The sequence below is a fragment of the Neovison vison genome, chromosome 4 (genome assembly GCF_020171115.1).
Source record: "Neovison vison isolate M4711 chromosome 4, ASM_NN_V1, whole genome shotgun sequence".
Classification (NCBI taxonomy): Eukaryota; Metazoa; Chordata; class Mammalia; order Carnivora; family Mustelidae; genus Neogale; species Neogale vison.
The window spans coordinates 60062999-60078834 of record NC_058094.1 but is presented as its reverse complement, the minus strand read 5'-3'; the positions used below and the strand labels follow the sequence as shown (position 1 = coordinate 60078834).

The following is a 15836-nucleotide window of genomic DNA, read 5'->3' as shown; positions in this document are numbered from 1 at the left end:
CTAGTTCTTGTAGTGTATGAAACACTGAAAATATATTTATTATAGAATTTCTGTAACAGGGGCGCCTGGGTGGCTCAGTGGGTTAAGCCGCTGCCTTCGGCTCAGGTCATGATCTCGGGGTCCTGGGATCGAGTCCCGCGTCAGGCTCTCTGCTCAGCAGGGAGCTTGCTTCTCTCTCTCTCTCTCTCTCTCTGCCTGCCTCTCTGTCTACTTATGATCTCTCTGTCAAATAAATAAATCTTAAAAAAAAAAAAAAAAGGATTTCTGTAACAACTATCACAAATGTCACAGTTCAAATCTGTGCCATGTCTTTGAAATATTTCATTGCTTTTTCTTCCAAAACTAGAAACCATCACATTATGACAACTCAGCCGGATTCTACAGACCTCACTCAGAAGCACTGATCAATTGCGGTCCACAGTGGTTTCCTGAAGCGGAGTGAACACACGTGACCTGCCATATCTGTGCTGGCCTGCCCTGCCCTGAACACAGCAGGCCCTAGCTATAATGCACTTGAGTCCCTGGCTAAAGCCAGGCCTGATACCTGTTATTTTTCCCAGTGTTTGCTCTGCTTTCCCAGCTTCACCCGCCCCTGTGTTGTTGCTGGAATGCTTGCAAGCTAACAGATTAGGCTAGCTACGTCAGAAGCTTCCTCTACTGCTCTGAGGGTCAAAAGACTTGCCAAAGTAAATGGAAGCAAGATCACCGAGCAACAAAAAAAAAAATGTATCATCTGGTTTTTTCATGCTACATACCCCTCACTCACTCTCATTCAATTCTTTTGCTGCTTCATCTCTAAATCACATTTCTCCACCCAGGCCTTATACTCTTTGACTCCAGTCTCCTGCTCTTGGAGAATGCTGTTCCCATCTCAGCATTCACGTTGGATCTGAATCTGCCAGCTTCCCATCTGACCTACTCTGACACCTTCAGGACTGACTGTTAGAAAAGGTGCTTCCAGATTCATTTTTGCCATTCACTCACCCCTCGCTCCACACAAGTTTTTATGGAGGCATGGCTCAACAGTTTGCAGGTAGTTATCCCAGACTTATTTGTTACTACTGGAAAAGGTGAGTGTGCTGAAGGACTTTGATTCCCTAACAAACACAATGGTCACTCAAAAAAAAGAGAAAAATCACATCATTATAAAAGCAATTAAGTATATAAGTAAACTTTGTAAGTCATCTTTCTAGAAAACTCAAAAAAATTTTAACCATTAAATATTTTTACACTAAAATGTTAATTTGTCTGCAAAGAAGTTCAATTATTTTGCTAAGCAGTAACTTAAAGACTGCCAGATTTTTACATTTAAACAAATCACTTAAATGAGTCAAATCCTCAAAAAACTAAAAAAAAACTCTAAAATAGCATATACCAAAGACAATCCATTATCTTTCAGTGAGTCACAAATAAAACTGATGAAATTTGCTTTATATTTTAAAAACCTGAGATTTTAATCACAGGTAGGAAAAATTAACTCAATAGAATGTGCTATATACAATGTGTATATGTGATATACATTTAATTTAGTTGTCATTATTTTCTCTTTAAAAAATTAAGATATAAAATATAAAAAGCTTTCTTGTAAAAAAAAAAAAAGCTTTAAGAAATATGCTCTGGAAATAAATATCCAAATAATCTTATCAGAGATTTTTCTTTGCCTAATAATCAATACAAGTAACTGCATCTACTTTATAACATACAAACTTATCTTTATTTTTCATAGTGATAGGTAAGTATGGGCTTATTATATTACCTCTAGATATTTTTACTTCCACATTCAGTTATAACAAATGATAACATTGCTTAAGTAGTTTATACAAAAGCCTTTACTTTGATAAACTTGCTGCAATACTATAATGAATCCACTGGGGATTCCAGAAGGGGAAAGCAATATGAATTCAGTGTGAAAACATTTAAAAGCACACCCAAATGTTCCCATTTGACTAGAATGTTTATGAATACCCATAAAATGGAAGCTGGCCTAAGATATTCTAAATTCCTTTTTCAGAAGGGGTACTCAATATACTCTGCAGGAAAAAAAAATTGTTTAATAAACTCAAAGCCAGTTTTTATTCCTAATATAGGTCTAAATTTTAGGTGATTTTTCCCCCCTTCCCCTTTTTTTCCTTTTTCGGAGTTCAAAAAATATATTCTAGAATTCTTCCTAGAATTCTCCTAAACATGTAAAAGGAAAAATGGTTAAGTGTTTTATGAAGTGAAAAGACTAGAATAAGACTGTTCTGGGTCTAATGACATCTAAACAGTATGTGTTTACTAGTCATAGAAGCAATCTCCCCTTTTTGGATATCGAGGTTCCCAGCCATGGTTTATCTGTGACTGCACTGTAAAGTTTACATCTCCAACAAAGTCAAACAACTAGCTCTCAGTCAGGCAGATAGGCAGCAAATACACACCAAAGGTTTCTTAAGGTACTGCTATGTACATATACTATACTGGGTACTATGAGATAAAGAAATGTGGAGATTATAAATTGGGAAAGAAGGCAAAATTAAGAAATGCATGAAAAGGGGGTGCCTGGGTGGCTCAGTTGGTTAAGTGATGACACTTAGTTTCAGCTTAGGTCATGATCCTGGGTCATGAGATCAAGCCCCAAGTCAGGCTTCACACTCAGCATGGAGTCTGATTGGGATTCTTTCCCTCTTCCTCCTCCTCCCTCTCTGCCCCTCCACTGGCTTGTGTGCAGAGGCACTCTTTCTCTCTCTGTCTCAAATAAATAAATAAAATCTTAAAAAAAAAGATATGTATGAAAAGTTAATAAATGTAAGATACTACGTGTTACTACCAAAATGTCCACCACATGGTGAGCACTTAATAGATATATGTGGGTTTTAACTGGATTACATTAAAGGTGAGATCTACGGGTCTGACTGGAAAAAGTTTCTTTGACAAGCCAATTATAATAAAAAGTTCTGGGACAACAAGGAGAATTTAAATGTGGACTGAGTATTAGATGATTCTAATGAATATGAATCATGTCTAATGTAAGAACATAAGGGAAAACTTCCATATTTTTTAATGATATACACTAAGTAGGTAAGCTGAAATGGTATGTGGCTAGTTATTAGCTCTGAAATACCTCAAGAAAAGACGGAAGGGAGGGAAGGAGGAAAGAAAAATTGACAGCTGAAGCAAGTGTGGCAGAAAAAGTCTTCATTGTTGTGTTTGGATATTAGTCATATTCCTCATATGCCACTACTAGTCCATTTTATTATTGTTTACAGTTTACTATTAAGTATAACCACCTTTGGATATGTTTGAAATTTACATAATAAGAATCTAAGGTTTCTTCGATATTGGGGCTTACATTGGCAAGTGAAGATAAACAGGCAGAATTTTAAAAGGCGGGTATTCTAGGCATTGTACCTCAATCTGCAACCTCTAAATCTCTAGAGGCCTAAATCTCAGCGGTTCTGAGTCTCTCGGTCCTCACCAGAGTTAGGTAGGAAGTCAGCTTTCTTTTCTTAATTTTCCGGATAACCCAAAAAAGCTCATGCTCTTGGCCCTATTCCACCTACGACATCTATCTTCTAAATGATGTTTCTAATTCCATCTGTATCCGATTTCCCAGTCTTTAACAGCCTCCGGCTGGAAACCATAACGTAAGTTAGAGATAGGCATTCTACATTAGAAACTCTGTGGTCAATAACCTGTGTGAACTCACAATCCCTTCAAAAACCCAGACTGTCTATTCTAACATGTCCTTGACACTTGAATGTTTCAACCAAGTTGGTAGGTGGGCCTAGAAGGAAGGAATGTTATTAGTTCCTAGTTTGACCTTCCCCCATGTCTCTATTACAACCTGGGTGTTTCCAATTTTTTTTTCAGTGTTTCAAAAATTTTCTTCTAATATAAATGTTAGAAATACCTGCATCACAAACTCCCGACGTCGGGGCATTCCTCTTTCTGAAAGCAGAACATAATCTGGCTCCTTTTCCTTTTTGGCCTGTTGAATTTGAGCCAGGCGGCTAATGGGGTTCATTCCTTGACCATATTCTGGTCCAGCCTAAAAAATAATTTCAGAAAAAAATCTCAGAACATGCTCTGTAAACTTGTTTTTGGATCCTTAAAGAAAGAACGGTTGTCCCCTCACCCTCTGCAACCCAAAACCTAAACTAGAGAAGATAATGTAATTGGAGAGTCATTTAAGAAGATTTAGAAAGGTAAATCATAGAATGGATATGAAACAAAGGCTTCTGTGGAATTTAGGGCTCAAAGGTGTTATTGATAAGTTGGGTTAAGTCTGCTTTTCAAATCTTCAATATCTTAGAGTTGCTTCACAACTTCTGTTCATCAAAAACACCAAAAAAGGGGGCACCTGGGTAGCTCAGTTGGTTGAGCATCTGACTTTGGTTCTGGTCCTAGTCTCCTGTTCCTGGAATTGAGCCCTGTATAAGGCTCCCTGCTCAGTAGGGAGTCTGCTCGTCTCTCTCCCTCTGCCTCTCCCAGTGCTCATGTTATCTCTTTCTCCACCCCACTCAAATAAATGGATAAAATCTTAAACATGCACGCACACACATACCAAAAAGAATGTAAGACAAGCCATGAATTAGGAAAAGATACCTGAAATACATACAACCAAAAAAAGATATACCCAGTATCTAAAATACATATCCTTTTAATTTTTTTATTAAACCAACTGAGCCACCCAGGTGCCCCAAAATATATTTTTTTAAACTCCTAGAAAGTATTAAGACAATGTAAAAGAAAAATAGGCAAAAGAGGTGAATAGATATTTAACAGAAGAAAAAAACATGAAAAGATAATCTCATTAAGGGGCGCCTGGGTGGCTCAGTGGGTTAAGCCACTGCCTTCGGCTCAGGTCATGATCTCATGGTCCTGGGATCAGGTCCCGCATCGGGCTTTCTGCTCAGCAGGGAGCCTGCTTCCCTTCCTCTCTCTCTGCCTGCCTCTATGCCTACTTGTGATTTCTGTCTGTCAAATAAATAAATAAATAAAATCTTAAAAAAAAAAAAAGATAATCTCATTAAGACTCAGAAAATGCATGTTAAAGCCATAGTGAGACCCTATTTCATCCCCATCCACTTACCAAAAATTAAGAAGTCTGACAGCCCCAATTAGTGAGGATGCAGAGTAATAAAAACCTATACAATACTGGGGCACCTGGCTGGCTCAATCAAGCGAGCATGCAATCCTTGATCCTGGGGCCGTGAGTTCAAGCCCCACACTGGGTGTAGAGATTACTAAAAAATAAATAAACTAAAAAAAAAAAAAAACTTATACAGTGATAGTAATATAAATTGAAAAGCAATTTTGCAAAAAAAAAGAAAAGAAAAAAGAAAAGCAATTTGGCAAAAACAAAAACCAGTAGCCTACTCACAGACATGTTATACCCCTAGTAAACTGTTGCCCATATGCACTAGCTCACACGTACAAGAATATCCAGAGCTACATTATTTGAAATAGAAAAAAAAAAAAAAAAACTAGAAACAACCTGAACAGTCAGCAGTAAAAGAACAAATAAATTATGGCATATTTATATAGTAGAGTGGCATATAACAATGAAAATGAATTAGTGGTGGCTCAGGTCATGATCCCAGGGTCCTGGGATTGAGTCCCACATCGGGCTCCTTGGTCAACAGGGAGCCTGCTTCTCCCTTTGCCTGCCAATCTCCCTGCCGATCTCCCTGCTTGGGTTTTCTCTAATAAATAATTAAAATCTTTAAAAAAAAGAAAAGAAAAGGGGCGCCTGGGTCGCTCAGTGGGTTAAAGCCTCTGCCTTCGGCTCGGGTCATGATCCCAGAGTCCTGGGATCAAGTCCCGCCATCAGGCTCTCTGCTCGGCAGGGAGCCTGCTTCCCTTCCTCTCACTCTCTGCCTGCCTCTCTGCCTACCTGTGATCTCTGTCTGTCAAATAAATAAATAAAATCTTAAAAAAAAAAAAGAAAAGAAAATGAATTAAGGATAGCTACATGCCTCAAAATGAATGATTTAAAAAGAAAAAAAAAGCTTTAAGAAAAGCAAGCACAGAATAAATACAGGATGATATAATTTATGTAAAGCCCACTAAAACCACAAAACACTGCTGAAATTAAATGAGATCTCAATAAATGGACAGACATATATGGTCATGGATCAGAGGACTCAATATTCTTAAAATGTCATTTCTCTTCAGACTGATCAATTCATTGCAATCCCAATCAAAATCTCACTAGGATTTTTCTTATAATAATTCATAAGCTAATGCTAAGATTCATGTAGAAATGCAAAAGACAAATAAACAAATGACAGAAAAATAGAACAAAACTGGAGGACCCAGACTACCTGACTTCAAGATTTATTATAAAGCTATGGTAATCAATACAGTATGTATAGTATTGGCATAAAGATAGACAAAGAGATTAAGGAAGTCCAGAAACAGACCCATACAAATATCGTCAACTGATTTTTGACAAAGGTGTAAAAGCAATTCATTGGAGAAAGGGCAGTCTTTTCAACCACTGGTACTAGAACAATTGAATATTCATTGGCAAAAAAAGGAAAACTCCAAAACTCCATACCTCACACGATTACAAAAAATAACCCAAATGGTTTACAGACTTAAATGTAATATCTGTAACCATAAAACTTCCAGAAGAAAATACAGGTGAAATTTTTGTGACTTGGTTAGGTGACAACTGCTTAGGTACAACCCTAAGCAGGGTTGTATTATTTTATTCCATAAAAATAATAAACGGGAATTTTTCAAAATTAGTAATTTCTCTTCTTTCAAAAGGACAAGTCATAGGCTTGGAGAAAATATTTGCAAACCACATATCTTATCAAGAACTTGCAGGGGGAGGGGAGTAAAATAGGTAAAGGGGATTAAGAGATATAAACTTCCAGTTATAAAAAAATAAGCCATAGGGATGTAATGTACAGCATAAGGAATGTAGTCGGTAATATTATAACAACTTTGTATGGTGACAGATGGTAATTAGACTTCATGGGGATCATTTCATAACATATAAAAATATTGAAACACTATGATGTACACCTGAAACTAAGAGGATATTGCAGGTCATTTATGCTTCCAATAAAAAAAAAAGAATTCTCACTGAAAAATAACTTGTATCCTAAGTATATGAAGACCTCTCAAAATTCAGTAATAAATTTATTATTATTTAAATTTTATTATTTTTATTATTATTTAAATTCCCTAATTTTTTAAATGGGCAAAAGATCCGAAGAACACTTCATCAAGCTTCATGTGCTAACAAACACATAAAAAATGCTCAATATCATTAGTCACTGGAGAAATGTGAATTAAAACCACAATGAGGTATCAATACACATGTATCTGCACAACTGAAATTTAAGACTATATTATGTATTAGAAAGGGCACATGGCTGATGAGAATATAAAACAGTATATTCATGTTAAGAAACAACTGGCCATCTCTTAAAATGTTGAATATATACCTACCAAATGACCAATCTTTCACTTCTAAGCATTTACTACTCCCTCCTAAAAAAAGGAAAGCTTAGCCCATGAGATTTATACAGAAATGTTCATAGCAGCTTTATTTATAGCCCCAAATGAGAAACATCCAAATTATCCACCAAAGGATAAATGGGTAAACAAAGGTTGGTGTAATTATAAGACAAAATACTACTGGCACTAAAATAGAACCAATAACTGGTACATGGAACAACATGAATGAATCTTGAAATGATTTATGCTAAGTGAAAGAAGCCAGCCAAAAAAGGCATAGTTTCTTGGGAACAGAAGATGGGAGGAATTATAGAGGGGCATGAGGAAACTTTTGGAAGCAATGGATAGGTTCATTACCTTGATGATGGTCATGGTTACACTGGTGTACACATGTATCAAAACAAATCATTTGTTTTAAACATGTACACTTCATTAAATGTCAACTATACCTCAACAAAGCTGTTTTAAAAGCTAACTAACCAAATGCCATTTTTTCAGAAAAACAAACATATAGTAAAATTATAAGATAAGGAATTGTTAAATATAAAACCAATGATTATGATTAACTATGGGAGGTGGTATATGGATGTGACAGGAGAGGGGCTCACACACAGCTTCAATCTCACTGAGAAACGTTTTATATTCAAGTTGGGCAGTAGGTCTTACTTTTACTTAGTATGCTTTTTAACTTATAAACAAATATTATATAAACCATTTAGAAGACACTTTATTTTTAACACTATATGGGTAATGTTTGTGAGGAAAGCTTTTTAAATCTTTTTAAACTTACATATGGCTGTTTAAGTGCCTTCTAAAAGGTTTAAAAACAAAAAAACCATCTCTGTGGATATGAACTTTCTTCATATATTATTTCTAGAAATAAAGCTTTATATTTATCACATGGCCAAAACCTTATTTCCAGTAGTGAAAATTTCTTCTAAAACAGGTATAAGAGACAAGGGTTATCAATATGCTACAGATGACGGATGTTACACCAAACTTTTGTATACAGTGAGCTCCTCCTAAGAACTGCTGGGTCTCAACCATATCTAATTTGGTGCTATAGGTCAGATCCTACAGGATCTTTTAAATTATGTTTATGATTTTGGACTTTATCCAAGGAGTAATGGGAAGTTACTGAAAGATTTCAAGCAGAGGCATGACATGATCTGACTGATGTCTCTAAAAGGTAACACTTTTTAAAAGATCAGTTGATATCAAAAGTATTATAGGAAGGCCAATTAAAAACCTGCTATAGCAGTTCAAGCAAGAGATGATTGTGAGCTGAACCAAAAGAGTGGCAGAGGAATGGAAAAAAATGAACCAACTTAAGAAATACTTAACCTGGGGCGCCTGGGTGGCTCAGTAGGTTAAGGCCTCTGCCTTCGGCTCAGGTCATGATCCCAGGGTCCTAGGATCGAGCCCCGCATCTGGCTCTCTGCTCGGCTGGGAGCCTGCTTCCCTCTCTCTGCCTGCCTCTCTGCCTACTTGTGATCTCTGTCTGTCAAATAAATAAATAAAATCTTTAAAAAAAAAAAAAGAAAGAAAGAAATACTTAACCTGATAATGATTCAACAGGACTTCTTGACAACTGATTAGATAAAATGGCTAAGAAAGAAGTTAAAAATGACTCACAAGAAGATATTCGCAAATGACACTACAAAGGGCTGATATCCAAGATCTATAAAGAACTCTTCAAACTCAACACACACAAAACAGATAATCACATCAAAAAATGGGCAGAACACATGAACAGACACTTCCCCAAAGAAGACATACAAATGGCTAACAGACATACGAAAAAATGTTCATCATCATTAGCCATCAGAAAGATTCAAATCAAAACCACCTTATACCAGTCAGAATGGCCAAAATTAACAAGACAGTAAACAGCAAGTGTTGGAGAGGATGGGGAAAAAGGGGAACCCTCTTACACTGTTGGTGGGAATGCAAGTTGGTGCAGCCACTTTGGAGAACAGTGTGGAGATTCCTTAAGAAATTAAAAACAGAGCTACCCTATGACCCTGCAATTGCACTACTGGGTATTTATCCCAAAGATAAAGATGTAGTGAAAAGAAGAGCCATCTGTACCCCCAGTGTTCATAGAAACAATGGCCACAGTTGCCAAACTGTGGAAAGAACCAAGATGCCCTTCCACGGACGAATGGATAAAGAAGATATGGTCCACATATACAATGGTGTATTATGTGTCCATCAGAAAAGATGAACATCCAACTTTTGTATCAACATGGACAGGATTGGAAGAGATTATGTTGAGTGAAATAAGTCAAGCAGAGTCAATTGTCATATGGTTTCACTTACTTATGGAGCATAAGGAATAACATGGAGAGAAGCGAGTTGGGGGAAACTGGAGGGGGAGACAAACCACGAGAGACTGTGGACTCTGAGAAGCAAGGGTTTTGGAGGGGCGGGGGTGGGGGGTTGGGTGAGTCTGGTGGTGGGTATTATGGAGGGCACGTATTGAATGGAGCACTGGGTGTGGTGCATAAACAGTGAATTTTAGAATATTGAAAAAAAATTAAATTAATTTTTTTTTAAAAATGACTTCCAGGCTTTTGTTTCAGCAGCAGGATGGTGATGCCAGGCACTGTGATAAGTAATGCTGGAGGAGAAGGAGTTTATAATGACTTTGATGTGCCTGCGAAATTACAAAGTGAAGATGTCCAAGAGGCAGTGTAGGGCACAGAAGAGAATTTGGGAATCATCTATATAAAGACTGAATTGAAGCCCTAAAAGTATGAACAGCAGCCTAGGAGAGAGTAAGAGGAAAAAAAAAGACTTAGAACTTTAGTACTGTAATAGGTAGAAGAGGAAAGGAAATGTTAACTTTTGATAAAATAATGGTTTCTACCTCGACTTACATACCAGAAAAATGGAAACTAAATGAATTATAAAGGAAGTAAAGTACTGGTGAGAAAAGATGAATACAGACAATAAGTTGTAAGTCTAAGATTGGGGTATCAATAAAAAGGTAAAAGGAAGCCTCTGAGTCTAGCACAAGAAGCCTGCCTAGCTCATGAAGATATTGAAATAAAAATGTACTTTCAATGATACATTGTCTCCATTGTTTAATTTGCCTCTTTTATAAAAATGTTCTTAAGTTCTATGGGGCACCTGGGTGGCTCAGTTGGTTAAGCATGTGACTCCTGATTTTAGGTCAGGTCATGATCTCAGGGCTATGAGACTGAGCCCCGCATCCAGCTCCACACTTGGCATGGAGCCTGCTTAAGATTCTCTCTCTTCCTCTCCCCCTGCCCCTCCCTCCCTCCTCTTAGAAAAAATGGCAAGTTCTAAAACACTGTTGTTGATATGGATTCCAGTGACAAAAAAATGAGATGCTTAAATCCAATTTGATAATAATGAAGTCTGAGAACATTAAGACTGGCTGTTCCTTCCCTTGATTGAAATTAACTATTAGCATCCTTGACAGTTAAGTTATTCCTCGGATAGCAAGTTTTATGTTATATTTCCACAAACTAGTATGAAAGTCTTGTAACTGTTGTGTCCAGAAAATTTTATCTCCAACATCAGAAACACTTCTCTGAAGTCCCATCTTACAGAAGAGAACTACATTAAAAAACAAAATACAAACTCAGAGACATCCATAGGGCAGTCTTACATTTCAACAAGGTAATTCTGTACAGTTAATTTTAAAATCCAAAAAGATTTCACAATCAACCAGTTTCAAACGGGCACTAGAATCAGACATGACTAGACCTGGAACCTGTTACATGATCTTGGGTAAATTTCTTAAACATCAAGGATCCTATCTATAAAACAGGATAACAGCTACGTCACAGCATGATTAAGGAGTAGGGAATTTGGGTAAATTGGAAGGGGAGGTGAACCATGAGAGACTATGGACTCTGAAAAACAGTCTGAGGGGTTTGAAGTGGCGGGGGGGGTGGGAGGTTGGGGTTCCAGGTGGTGGGTATTATAGAGGGCACGGCTTGCATGGAGCACTGGGTGTGGTGAAAAAATAATGAATACTGTTTTTCTGAAAATAAATAAATTGGAAAAAAAAAGAAAATTAAAATAATGTGATGTTTTATTTTAAATAAAATCAGAGTAAATCATCAACAGTTTATTCTCTGCTTCTACTGCATAATAAGGAACTGGAGAGCCTAGATGTATAAGACCTATAAGGAAGGATAAAAATGCTGCAAACTAAGATATTATTTCAACCTACCCATTTATTGGCCCACCATACTTAAAATTATCTAGATTCCAATTCATTGTATGCATGCTGCTTTCTCAAAATAACCTTACATTTCAGAAGATGTCTATAGATTTTATTTTAAAATAAGACAGACATGGTACAAATAATTCCAAGTGTGATGTATGTGAGGAAAAATGCAGGGGCTAACCTAATCTGGGAGTAGGGGAGAACAAAGAAGGCTTCCCTAAAGAAGTCAAGTTCAAGCTGAGATCTGAATGGTGGATAGGAAGAAAGTTCTGGGATAACATGCTTATATACTAGAAGTAACAGCAAAAAATAATAAAAATTCAAAATGTTTATCCCCAATCTGGGTAATAACATCGAAACAATAATCTTGCCTTTAATGGCTATAGTTAAAAGCAAGGTTATAAACATAACCTTTATTTTTATAAACATAAAAGGGTTATGTTTATGTTCTATCATAAAAATGTACAGATCTTTTCTAGTCTAATGGCTCACTATTTGTAACTTAAGATTCAACTTAGTTGGGGCGCCTGGGTGGGCTAAGCCTCTCATTTGGACCAGGTCATGATCTCAGGGTCCTGGGATCGAGCCCCACATCGGGCTCTCTGCACCGCAGGGAGCCTGCTTTCCCTTCTCTCTCTCTCTACCTGCCTCTCTGCCTACTTGTGCTCTCTCTCTCTGTAAAATAAATAAATAAAATCTTAAAAAAAGATTCCATTTAGTTTAATAAATTAGTTGGAAATTATTGTGACCAGTTTTGTGCTGCCATTCTGATGCAGAGCAGTGTTCTTCCATCATGGAAAAGCTAAAGATTTTATATATAAAAAGACTTAAGACAAACAAAGAAACCAAAACAGACTCACTAATACAGAGAACAAACTGGTGGCTGGCAGAGGGAAGGGGAATTGGTGAAATAGGTGACAGGGATTAAGAGCTAAAAACTTCCAGTTACAAAATAAATAAGTTACAAAGATAAAAAGTATAGCATAGAAAATATAGTCAATAATAGTGTTATAATGAAGTGACAAACAGTGACCAAATACTCAGTAATATGTAGAGTGTTGAGTCGGTATATTGTACACCTGACACTAATATTTCATTGTATTTCTACTTTGTATTTCTACAAAAATGCTTTAAAAAATATTGAAGAAAACAGTCCATGGATATATTCACATACATATAAAATGTGAAAAGACAGAGTTACAAATGAAATAACAATAGTTAATCTTTATTGAGCACGTATAATTTATGTTATTAATAAATATTTAATAATAATTACTAATGCATTCTGTGTATAATTCAGTTAACACGTAACAATCCTATGAAGCAAGTTCAATTATTATTCCTACTTTCATAAATAAAGAAATATAAGACTATAAAAGTTAGGTAAACTTACTCAGGTCACAGAGATTCATACTCAAAACTGATTCCAAACGTTGCGTTCTTAAAGCCATATCCTACTCCCTAACCACGTGATATGAATGAAAGCCAGCCCTCAGAACCAGGAGGACTCAGGACACATGGATCTATTTGGCATTTATTTTTAGTCTACCTTACATAGAAGGTAGAATGCTATTTCAGGGAACACATAACCCACACCTTCTCAGGGAGATAATGATAGTATTCATTAAGAAGAACACATGTACGGGGTGCCTGGGTGGCTCAGTCCATTAAGTGTCTGCCTTCAGCTCAGGTCATGATTCCAGCATCCTGGGATCGAGCCCTGCATTGGGCTCCTTGGTCAACAGGGAGCCTGCTTCTCCCTTTCCCTCTGCCTGTCACACCCTCTGCTTGTGTCCTCTCTCTGTCAAATAAAATCTTTTTTTAAAAAAATAAGAGAAACACACGTTTATATATTTATGTAAATACATATGCATGTATCTTTAAATTAAACAAAGGTGCAAAAGGCAGAAAGTCTATAAAAATACTGTAGTTGTACCATTGTACAATCTAAACAAAAGAGGTTCATCAAAGAGAAAATGTACAGTTGACCCCTGAACAATGTGGGGAAGCAAACACCTATGCCCCACTCAGTCAAAAATCCATATATAACTTTTTTTTATTTGATTCCCCCAAAACTTAAATACTAATAACCTACGGTTGATCAGCAGCCTCACTAATAACTTAAAACAGTGAATTAACACATATTCTATGTGTTATGTATGTTACATGTATTATAAGGAAAAGAAAATACATTTACCATAGTGTAGTTATAGGAAAAATCTGCATATAAATGGACTCGTGTTGTTCAAGGGTTAACCCTGCTTCATTCTCGTAATCTTTGATCTGTAGAGCCTAACCAGAAGTTTGCTTAGTGACACTGGCTTGGCAACTGACACGCTAGCAGCTGATGGCCTTCTGTGAATGGAACTGGAGCTCCTGCACCGCCTACATACTGAGCACTCACAGGCAGCGTCCTGTACTCAGCGCTGAAATCATCTCATTCCTTTTTTGCTTTTTGTTGGTGGTAGTGTAAACAACAACAAAAAATCTGCTCTAGTAAAAGAGTTACAACATCTTGAAAAATTGCGTGCTCTGTTTTCTTCTTTGGCAAGGTATACGTGACTGAAAGAATAGAAACAAAACACTACCACTTACCTCACAGGACTGCTATGAGGATTAAATGTGATAAAGCACATGAAATGCTGGGACACACAGTGCTTTATGAGCACTAGCTGCGGCTGCTCTCACCAGCACTGGTATCATTCACGCGATTATTACCCCGTAACCTACCCCCATTTCAGGATATCCCGAGAAGTCACTATAGCACAGACTAGCATGCAGAAAGAACACAAGACTGGAAATCAGAGTAGTTCAAGTTGCTCTGCAGCCCCAGGTGAATCAGAGTGAGCAAAGTCTTTGGACATGTTTGACAAAACCTTCGTTGTGAAAAAGGGGTAACGTCATCTATCTTGCACAGTCCTGATGAGAAGCACACTAAAGGTGATCACGAATGAGAAAGCATCTTTTAAAACCATAAAGAACAATAAATATGGAAGGTATGATTGTTTGGTGAAAAAACGCAGGTGTTGTCCAGTGTCTATTTTTTATTTTTTTTTATTTTTTAAAGATTTTATTTATTTAATTGACAGAGAGAGATTACAAGAAGGCAGAGAGGCAGGCAGAGAGAGAGTGGAGGAAGCAGCCTCCCTGCTGAGCAGAGAGCCAGATGCGGGACTCGATCCCAGGACCCTGAGATCATGACCTGAGCCGAAGGCAGCGGCTTAACCCACTGAGCCACCCAGGCGCCCTGTCCAGTGTCTAAAAGCAACACAGAATAGTTATTAATTTACAGTCCAGGGCCTCCCTTGACTCTGGGACTGCATATAATCCACAGGTGTAGGTGCCTGCCCCACAGAAAAACTTTTCTCTAGAGTTACCATCATACTGGTACAGCGAAACTAACCAGTGTTCACAAGCACACACTTACCTTTACTATTGTTTTAGGGCGTTTTTTAAAAAATAATTTTGGCTTTTCAACCACAGGAAGAGGCGGAAGTTTCTTAAGCTCCTGGAGGACGGTGGTGGCAGCACGCTTCTTGGAAAGTTTTTTGCTATTTCCCTCTCCTTCTGCAGAGAACTCTCCCACTGACACCCGAGTAACAAAGCTTTTCATATGCGGTGGTCCACTTTCTTTAATAACCTATTAAATATAAGTAAAATATTTCATATAGGCACTTAAGAAATGTTCTCATCGCATGAATCTTTTTTAAATGTTCATATCATAATAAAAATTTAAATTATAAAGAATTATGCAAAAATTATAGATTTCTTTAATAAAGTTATATAGATATTATATAGGCACATTCACTTATGATACTTATGATGTTTAATAAACTGAAGTCAAAAGAACAAAAAAACAAATAAATACATTCAATTCATAGTCAAAATCTGTGTTTTACCAGCTTAAAATAGGCAATTCTAATTATGGTGACCCAGTTTCTTACAGAACAGAAAATTAAGAATATAAAACACACCATATTGGATTACATACACAGACCATCCAAAACAATAATTTGTATTTAACTGTGTACATCTCTAATTTCTTCCCTATAATAAGTTACTGAAGTACAAGACTACTTCTTCCTGGGGTTCTCTTGCCCATAAAGCGTCCTTCATGTGGAAGCCTCTCAAAAATAACTTACGGGTAAAAATAACCTATTTTTGGGACGCCTGG

The 15836-nt window shown here is 36.9% G+C and overlaps 1 protein-coding gene across 9 annotated transcripts in view; it reads right to left on the bottom strand.

Moving 5' to 3' along the window:
• STAU2 (staufen double-stranded RNA binding protein 2) overlaps positions 1 to 15836 on the bottom strand; it is a 330383-nt gene that overhangs the window by 181427 nt on the left and 133120 nt on the right. For all 9 annotated transcript variants that reach the window (XM_044245452.1, XM_044245450.1, XM_044245458.1 and 6 more), the window contains 2 exons: positions 15090 to 15302; positions 3890 to 4027 (listed from right to left, as the gene is read on the bottom strand). In XM_044245452.1, coding sequence (XP_044101387.1) covers positions 3890 to 4027; positions 15090 to 15302 — 351 coding nt within the window. The remainder of the gene's footprint in view (positions 1 to 3889; positions 4028 to 15089; positions 15303 to 15836) is intronic.